The following is a 10,000-nucleotide window of genomic DNA, read 5'->3' as shown; positions in this document are numbered from 1 at the left end:
GACTAACCACATGCCTCCTCCCATACACGTGCAGTCACCGGCCGCTTCTTTTCACCTGGCAGAGAGGAGTTTCGCCAGGGGGACGTAGTGCGAGGGAGGTTCACGCTATTCCCCCTCCACCCTGAATGGGCACCCCGACCGACCAAAGGGGGCGCTAGTGCAGCGACCAGGACACACACCCACATCCGGCTTCCCACCCGCAGAGACGGCCAATTGTGTGTGTATGGCCGCCCTACCAAGCCGGAGGTAACACGGGGATTCGAACCGGAAGTCTCCGTGTTGGTAGGCAACGGAATAGACCGCCACCCTACCCGGTCGCCCCAACCAATGCAACACGTTTCTGATAGGATTTTGGTCATTTCAGTACAGTTAGTACGTCAAGTAACATGAAATGCACCAGGCAGGGCGGAGTGGGGGTTTCGGGCTGGACCGGCCAGCGGGGCCACTGATCGTGTGGTGTCGGAATAACGGGAAAGATGAGTTGCCGACTGAGGAAATCCACGTGTTCGCCCCTCAAGTCGGAACAACTTGGAAAGTCGGCGACAATTCCGGTACAGGACTTGCCACGTCACGCACACAGGACGGGCGAAAGTATACTAATAGCGGCACACGTTAGTTTTTCTTACTTGCAAGCTGCATGTCCACCTCCTCCAAGCACCTAACCCCGTACTTTTAAGCACATACAACAAAAACAGGCGTTTTTACGATTAACGCGCACGTTGGAAATGTGAAATTAAATCATATGTCACGGCTCACCTGATCCGTTTCCTTTGCTCTTCAAAAACCGGAAACAGCCATCGACGTGTCGTTTAAACGCTCTGAGCTATAAAATATGACGCGTCTTTCCGGCGTCCATGTTGCTTCCGCATTACGACCTCCCAACCCGGGAAACGGGCCTACCCGAGGAGCGCGGGAACGCCGACCGAGCGACCGGTTTGACACGATTGGTCTGCTGGATCAGGTGACCAACGACGGTTCCCGCTAGCGTCGAGTGGTGACGTCACTGACGTCACACGATTGGTCGGCCCACCGATGACGTCGCTGGTAAACACGGAAGTAGGAATTTCCGTAATGGCGGCGAATCGGCTCAGCGGCGGCAGTGGGGTTCGCGCTACGCCTAATTGCAAAAAAGTCCAATTAACAAAGACCGGCGCTAATAGCTACACGCAGTTAAGAGGGAAACCTATTAGCGTCTTCGGACAGTTGGTGGTAACTGAAGCGCGTATGGAAGCGGTGTCACGCCAAGGGTTTCCGGGGCTCGTGGCAGCAGTGACTGTAGCCAGCTAATAGGAGCTGTTTAATGTCCACGGCTTCATTAAGCTAAAGCTTAAATCCAGTGGTGGACGATATTGTAAAGTTTACAATATTGTAACGTGCATGGATAAGAAGACACGCTGGCCGTTGGCTGGCGGGTCTGACCCTTTAGTCTAGCGGTTCGCGACGCCTCCTGCGGTGCTGGCGATGCGGGTTCGCTTCCCGGCCGCGGCAATTCCTGTGGTTGCGTTGTCCCCCCGAATTCGCTACAATATCGTCTACCACTGGATTTGTAATGAACTGAAATAAACTTGATCTTCTGGGCTTTGATTACCCCCTATGAAATATTACCCTCTTCTGTTTTATAATGTCTTACTTCTGCGGTTATTTTGGTGAAAGTAACGCAAAATTGGTGTAGTAATAGCTACCGCGTTACTCTACACAGACGGTAATACTGTAGAGTAACTCATTACTTTCAAACGAAAGTAACTGGTAATATGTAATACGTTACATTTTGAAAGTAACTTGCCCAACACTGTTTGTGTTGGATCTAATTCACAGATGGAGGTTCTGGAAGGTGGAGACCTCATGTTTAAAGACTTGAGACGTAGCAGCCTGAGTCGCCTGCCATTTGGATTTTGAACAGTTTACTGCCGCTGGTGAGAAGTGGGGTTGGAGCAAAACGCTGGACGCAGAATGACAATGAAGGTATCCCCCCCCCCTTTTTTTCTCCCCAATAGTACCCGGCCAATTACCCTACTCTTCTGAGCCGTCCCGATCACTGCTCCACCCCCTCTGCTGATCCGGGGAGGGCTGCGGACTACCACATGCCTCCTCCGAAACATGTGGAGTCACCAGCCGCTTCTTTTCACCTGACAGTGAGGAGTTTCGCCAGGGGGACGTACGGATTCCCCCCAGTTCCCCCTCCCCCCTGAATAGGCGCCCCGAGCGACCAGAGGAGGCGCTAGTGCAGTGACCAGGACACATACCCACATCCGGCTTCCCGCCCGCAGACACGGCCAATTGTGTCTGTAGGGATGCCCGACCAAGCCGGAGGTAACACGGGGGTTCAAACCTGCAATCCCCGTGTTGGTAGGCAACGGAATAGACTGCTATGCCACCCAAATGCCCCACTGAAGCTATTTCAAGATATTTCTGAACCTCAGTAAAAATGTGAGATCCCCTGAGTTTTACCTGGGCCCTGTATCTAGCTAATGACTGCTGAAGTTCATCAGTCTTTTATTGAGAGGGAACAAACCCCCATGAAGGCAGGGAGAGGAAAAAAGAAGGAAGTTCCCTCGTCTTTCCACAAAGACAAATATGGATTTTCTTCACACGATAAAACGTCTTAACATTGAAGAAATGTGAGCCTGGTGGTGTATAAAGGTTTTAGGTCAAGCGGGATGTCAAAAAGCACATCTGAAGGTGCTTTCAAAGCCCCATTGATTTGACTTTTAAAGGCCCAGGGGGGATTTCCCCTTGGTGACAAGCTGATTCAACCATGACATGAACGTCAACTGAGCTGTACTGGCACATGGCAAACAGAGCTAAATCCATGCAAAAAGGAAACTCAGAATGCCTTCTCCGTCATATTCACCCGTGGAAGAATACAAATGTGGCTGTTCGTCACGTCCCATTCCATTTATACCCTTGAACATTCTGAAACCAGGAAGTAAACTGTTTAAAAAGTGTAAACCCAACTTGAAAGCTCAATTTAGAACCTAATTTAAAAACTTGCATAGACTACCAGAATCAGTGTTTTTGAAAATATGCAGTGCATTATGGGCTTAGTAAGCAGAAAATATAAATGACTAATCCAATATAAATTTTACACTAACCAAGAAAAAAATCCAGAAATGCAAATGTTAATAATTTAACTGATGTGGAATTATTCATTCTGAGACATAAAGTAACTACACATTCAAGTGTATGAAATACAAATGCAACCAGAAAGCTAATAGCGAATCTATAAATAATACATAAGGCTGTGGCACAATATACCAGGATAATTCCGATGTTCTCTCTGTGCTGTCTTCAGGAGATAAGCAATCTGCCAATCAAACGGAGAGATTTCCATCGCCAAAGGATTTCCATTCCCAACGAATTCTCCGATGATAATTCCTCAGGGATTCATCAAGAGTGCGTTCCTCTGATGTGTTCCTCAAAATGTCCATCTTAACAAGTTATTTCATTAAGTGCAGAGCCCTTCAAAAGGGTGGAGGGTAGTTGTATGGTAGTAGTGGTAGTGAGGGCGGGGGGGGGGGGGTCCCAATGTTGTATGACTACCTTTCAGAATCTTCTAGAATCAAGCAATGTTTTGGGGAAAGAAAGAGGCAGTTCAGTGTAATAGTGTTAAGATCATGTAATTTCCATCAGAAACATTATTGTAATTTTTTTTTTTACGAAGAAAGGAAGAATTTAATTAACTCCTGCAGGGGTTACCAGGCTTTTTCCCTGTGCTTCTGGCACACAAACCCGATTTGGCACCAAATTCAGTCAATCCAAACGTATGAGAAGAGGAGTTCATGTGGCGTTCTTGGAACTTGCTGATGCATTTGGTTTCATACAACAAAAACTATTGTGGGCTCCCACTGAGTTTGTTGGAGGCCCTCTGAAAAATCTGGTTGGAGCATAGTTTTCAGAGTCTTGAGGTGTACAACAGAATTTACGACATACGGCAACTTCTGGAGCCTCTAGCGTCGTGCTAGGATGTTCAGTTTCCCCTCTTGCTTTTATCACGGCAAAGCCGGTAATCATTAGGGTGTCAAAGTGGGCAGTATCTGGGGAGAAGCTGCACGGAGGGCTCTGTCTCCAGCCCATTAGGGGCTCTTGACAACATATGGGATATACCTACATCAGAAGTAGAAAGGCTGCTCAGCCTATACGTTAAGAACTGCCTGTATCCAGCCTCCTCCCAACGGATGAGTATGCGGAGGCAAGATCAGAAATGACGATGGCAAACTTTAAAGATGTAACAGTGATTATTGCGGTGCTTGCTGCACCGGCTGGGTGCAAACAGAATCAAACAGAATCAACGGGAAACAGAACCGCAGGGAGAGCCGGCACTAAATTACAGAAATATCACAAGACAGACGCAGCAAGCACCCTTTTAAGAATTGTTTGCGAGTGTTTTTTGTTTGTTTGTGTTTTATGTTTTATTAAGGAATTTTCCCCCTATTTTTCTTCCCAGTTGTATCCAGCCAATTACCCCACTCTTTCCGAGCCCTCCTGCTCGCTGCTCCACCCCCTCCGCCAATCCGGGGAGGGCGGCAGACCACCACATCCCTCCTCCGATACATGTGGAGTCACCAGCCACTTCTTTTCACCTGACAGTGAGGAGTTTCACCAGGGGGATGTAGTGCGTGGGAGGATCACGCTATTCCCCCCGGTCCCCCCCCCCGAACAGGCGCCCCGACCGACCAGAGGAGGCACTAGTGCAGCGACCAGGACACATACCCACATCCGGCTTCCCACCTGCAGACACGGCCAATTGTGTCTGTAGGGACGCCCGACCAAGCCAGAGGTAACATGGGGATTCGAACCGCCGATCCCCGTGTTGGTAGGCAACGGAATAGACCGTTACGCTACGCCCTTGTTTGTGGTATTTTTAACCATGAATTAGTAAGCATTTAACTAGAATGGCATTGAGGCAAATGTCTGTCAGTATGCAGAATCACACTCACACACAGTCTCACCCCTTCCCTGAGCCAGAATTTGTAACTAGCCAGGGTTAAAATCCACATCCCATCCATTTCAACTTAAATGACCATGCACATATACGTACATGCACACATATGCGCATTCATAGTGGAGACAATGCACTCTGTTCAGAACAGGACAACTTAAAACTAAAGTCTGCATATCATAAAGTAAATCCGCCAATCACAAGTTCAGATTCACACAGTTGCAGTACTAGTTTATGACATCGCACACAAGTCTCAGCGATACCTCGGCGGTGAACAGCGCATGCGTATCAGCATCGGTAAAGTGTGAAGTGATTTTCTGTGAAAACTGCGTCCTTTGCAACAAGCTTTATCAAGCCGTGTTGTGTACCATTCGCCGGTGTTCCTCAGTATAAAATTCAGGGGACAATATGTGTGTCAGAACTTGAGATATAGACGACTCCCCACGGAAAAAAACAGGGGTCTGGTTTTGTTAGTCAAGAACCTAGGGCCCGGCAGCATTTCCGTGATGGTCCCCGGGTGAAACGGCATCCCCAGAGACTCTGTGACACTGTCTCTCCTGCAATGAAACATCACGGAGACAGATTTGACAATCCTAATGCCCGCACTCACTCACTCGGCCTTCTCACGGCGAGATGGAATGCTTCAGCGGCGGTGCCCGTGGAACGAGCTACGGCAGATTTATGACGGCCTATAGTGGGATGTCCTCTACGGTCACTATTTGTGAGGTTTCTGTCTGAATTAGGCTTCAGCGTGAATTTCTGCCCTGGCGTATGACCATAAACGTATTATGAGAGAATGGGCCCCTGGCCATGGACCGCCCCCCCCCCCCCGCAACGGGCAGGGCAGGTGCAGTGAATTGCAGCCAATAAATAAATTCACCTGTGCCTCAACAGGATTTACAGCACACATACGCACAATTAACGCCGACATTCACCTGCAGTCTCCCTCAGCCCTTCAGCAGGACTTCCAGGGCTCTGTTACTGACGTGAATAAGCCGTTTAGCTATGCCACAAGAACTGCAAAGTTAATAACAGTGACTTTATGCAGAGGCTCTGGCTTACGGCCCCCCCTGAGCCATTGGGCCCCTGGGCCTGGGCCTGGGCCCGGGCCCCAGTAGGCCATGTTCAGTAATCCACCCGTGCGTCTGACCCAAACGTTGTTACATCACACCCTGTGCATTGGCGTAAGCTAACAGTCAGATAACAACACACATGCTGTGAAGGATGCCCAGCACCAACGCTAAGAACTTGATGTAGACCAGGAGAGCATTGTGGGTAAAACAACAGAAACCGATCTGGGTGTCTGTACCAGTGAGCAAACTGCTGTCAGTGCGTCAAACATAATGTTGATACGATAAGGCTCGGCGTCTTGATGCACGCTCAATAACCCAGGGCAGCAAAACCAAGGCGAGGCAACCTCCAAAAGCCAATTCAGAATTCAGAAAAGACGCCGAACATTTGAATCACAAAGCAGCATTGTAAACACACATCGGAAAGTTCCGTCAACACAATAAATGTCAATATATCACCCGAATGACGCTCCGACAAAACGATTTTGTGCCAAACTTTGTAAAGCCTGTGGAGCAAATCAAGCTATTGGAAAAATAAAACAGGGCATGGCAGTTAAAGTGCATGTGCTCAGCCAGTCTACCCCGTATAAACGGGTTAAATCAACTGCAGAAAAAGTCCCAAAAAAATGGAAAATAGAGCTGAACAATCTATGGTCTCAGAATCAACATCGCAATACTGCACACATATGCTACAGTCAGATAGGAAAGGGTGGGATGTAAAGCAAATTGGGGTCCATCGGTCACGTTAGGCTAAAAGTCTTAATTGCTTGATAGAAAGTTAAATCTAGCGAGATCAATTTTTTTTTCTATGACAAGTCTTGATGAGAGATATTCTAGCGCATCTGATGAGACAGTTTAGTCTGATTTAAAGATGTCTTGCACTACTGCCCTTACTGCCCCCCTCTAAAATCACCCTTACCGTTACTAGGACGATAAATTCCGTTGCAAATGAGCTTTGAAAGTTAAAAGCTGCATGTACCTGGTGAGATTATGCAACACTGTGCATATATATATATATATATATATATATATATATATATATATATATATATATATATATATATATATATATATATATATTTGCAATGTTGATTTTTTTTTTGCCCCAATGTGGTCCAGCTCTGAGTAGAATGCAAGATTTGGCACAAAGAGAACGTGGGACTTACTGGCTGCCTGCACGCGGGCTTTGCGACTGACCACCAGCCCCGAAAGGATTCTGGACCATGCACTCGTAGTCCCCCTCGTCAGACGAACCGTCGGGCTTGGTCTGCTGGAAGCGACCGATCAGCAGCGAGCCGTTGATGAAGGTGGTGCAGTGCTGGGCCTGAGTCAGAAGCAGGCCGTTGCGCCGCCACTGCGTGGTGATGGGCGGGATGCCGTCCACCTGGCAGTGCAGCATCAGCGGCTGCTCTTGCACCGCAATGATGTCACTGGGCCTCGAGAGTGAAGGAGAGCTCTGCCTCGCATTTCACACCTGGAAGAGCACACACACACACACATAGTCATTATTCCCGTCGGTCATGTGACCTTATCGTTGCCGCCATGTTGGAGGACAACCTAGCTGTGCTTGCGTGTAGCAACCCTAGTGAAACGTGTGTTCTGGCTGCTTTGTTTTTGCTCGGAAGTGCGTTTAAAAAGTTAAGAAAAGTTAATTCTTCATAAAATTATTGTCTGCTCCGCTGCCATTTGTTATCTAGGGAACAATTTTTTTTAAGCTTGGTTAGTACCTTGCTGGCTCTGACTTACTCAAAGAACTTCTGCTCTTTGCTTGCTATTTGGGATTCCGTCATTTAGGCCTATGCTGGCATGTGTAAAGAACAAGTGTAGGTAAAACGCACCCGCTTCCATTCCCAGCTCAAAGATACGTTTACATTTGATGTGTTTTCATTTTCATGTTTTTTATTGTAATTTTGTTTTATCAGGAACAAGGACAGATATGTAAGTCAAAGAAAGTCAGGAGATGCCAGATTTAGCTGTAAGCTAATTTACATCTGCAGTCCCTAGGCAACTAGACTTAATTAATGACAGACAAGATGCACAATAAAGTAACAATGGAAGACACAATAACATCACAGAATTACAAAAAAAAAAGAAGAACAAAAATCACAGTAACCCCCACCCACCCCTCCCCCGGCACTTTCCCTCCTCCAGGCAGGATGGCACTAAATAGATGCCACAGTTTCATACCTGTTCTCTCAAAAACACACAAACACGGGCTCGTGTCTCTTACACATGATGGGACCATGTGCCAGCGTCCGGCCCCCCTGATGTGCTGTATCATTAGCCATTCTGCTGGCGTGCCCACTTGTTCACATCCCCGGGTCGTTAGGGGGTCCGCTGTTACTTTCATTTAACACGCGGAATTGGCCGATGACCAAACCGTTTCAGTTCTCACAGAAGGTATGTGAGCAAACCAAGTTGGGTAGCGGGTCTTTACGCTGTTCAACAACTGAGCTTGTCTGGTCAAACAGGTGACCTGGTCCCCGCTTAACTGAATTTGAAATATTCCCTCGATTTTGACGTTCAAAAGTTGCATTCATTTCAACTGTCAGACCCTGAAATGTTCCAATCTTGAAGATTCGCATGCAAACAAACATCTGCAGCTGTCATGTTTAAGACAACAGCTCATCCAACACGTGTCCTGATCACTGATGTGGCCTGTCCAGGGTGTCTCCCTGCCTGCTGCCCAGTGACTGCTGGGATAGGCCTCCAGCATCCCCGCGACTCCAACCGAGATAAGCAGCTTGGATAATGGATGGATGGGTGATGCTGTTAATGATTTAGGAGCATGTTCCTCCGCATTTGGAGGAACATGGCAGGTGGGGGAGTTTGGAGAGCGAAGTGGCGGTGTTGTGGCTAGCTAATAGATATGGCAGAAGTGGCGGTGTTGTGGCTAGCTAATAGATATGGCAGAAGTGGCGGTGTTGTGGCTAGCTAGAAGATATGGCAGAAGTGGCCATGTTGTGGCTAGCTAGTAGATATGGCAGAAGTGGCGGTGTTGTGGCTAGCTAGAAGATATGGCAGAAGTGGCCATGTTGTGGCTAGCTAGTAGGTATGGCAGAAGAAGCTTGTGAAAGACCTTTGCCGACAGAAACAACAACACCAGATGTTGAAAACGAGATTCGACCAGGTTTTCATACCCCACTCTTCCGAGCCATCCCGGTCGCTGCTCCACCCCTTTATGCCGATCTGGGGACGGCTGCAGACTACCACATGCCCCCTCCGATACATGTGGGGTCACCAGCTGCTGCTTTTCACCTGACAGTGAGGAGTTTCACCAGAGGGACGTAGTGAAAGGGAGGATCAAACTATTCCCCCCAGTCCCCCCCCCCACCCCAGAACAGGCGCCCCCAACCAACCAGAGGAGGCGCTAGTGCAGCGACCAGGACACATACCCACATCCGGCTTCCCTACAGACACGGCCAATTGTGTCTGTAGGGACACCCAACCAAGCCGGAGGTAACACGGGGATTCAAACCGGCGATCCCCGTGTTGGTATGCAACGGAATAGACTGCCACGCCACCTGGACGCCCCCCCCCCCCCCATGTTTTCATGTTTGGCGCTGGGGAAGTTGTTGACATAACAGCACTGGCAGCTCTCTTACTGACTTGCTCATTGGGCTTCAGAGTGCTCGGGCCCACCGCAGAAATGTCCACGTGCCACCGAAGGTGTCTGGAAGCTGAACAAAAACAACCACCTTCATGACTGTGACCCCAGCGTGAATGCGCCAAATGTCAGAGTGAAAGACAATAAATCCCAGACATCACCGCTCACTGACAAACAGCCTCGGCCGGGCTACTTTGAGGCCACACCAAGGCTGCAACAAGGGGAGGGGGAGTTCCCTGCAGGAAAACGTGGCCCGGGTTGCAAACCGTCTGTCCTTAGCTAGCTGCGGTTACATGTCCCTGCTAGAACCGCAACACAAAGGCCGTCTCTCCGAGAGCCTGCGCTGCTCCCTTATTACGTGTCGCAGTTGCAGTGAAACAGCAA

General features: G+C 48.6%; 2 protein-coding genes across 2 annotated transcripts in view; one reads left to right on the top strand and one right to left on the bottom strand.

The window, feature by feature from the left end:
• Nucleotides 1-8,297, bottom strand: part of igdcc3 (immunoglobulin superfamily, DCC subclass, member 3) — a 90,524-nt gene extending 82,227 nt beyond the window's left edge. Inside the window, 4 exon segments of the mRNA XM_056278816.1 lie at nucleotides 7,176-7,215; nucleotides 7,217-7,444; nucleotides 7,446-7,483; nucleotides 8,240-8,297. Of these exon segments, the coding sequence (XP_056134791.1) occupies nucleotides 7,176-7,215; nucleotides 7,217-7,444; nucleotides 7,446-7,483; nucleotides 8,240-8,297 (364 nt within the window).
• A 500-nt stretch (nucleotides 8,298-8,797) lies between these two features.
• Nucleotides 8,798-10,000, top strand: part of LOC130111586 (anoctamin-5-like) — a 32,449-nt gene continuing 31,246 nt past the window's right edge. The window contains exons 1-2 of the mRNA XM_056278815.1: nucleotides 8,798-8,828; nucleotides 9,637-9,873. Of these exons, the coding sequence (XP_056134790.1) occupies nucleotides 8,798-8,828; nucleotides 9,637-9,873 (268 nt within the window). The remainder of the gene's footprint in view (nucleotides 8,829-9,636; nucleotides 9,874-10,000) is intronic.

The sequence above is a fragment of the Lampris incognitus genome, chromosome 4 (genome assembly GCF_029633865.1).
Source record: "Lampris incognitus isolate fLamInc1 chromosome 4, fLamInc1.hap2, whole genome shotgun sequence".
Classification (NCBI taxonomy): domain Eukaryota; kingdom Metazoa; phylum Chordata; class Actinopteri; order Lampriformes; family Lampridae; genus Lampris; species Lampris incognitus.
This window is presented reverse-complemented; position numbering and strand designations above follow the sequence as displayed.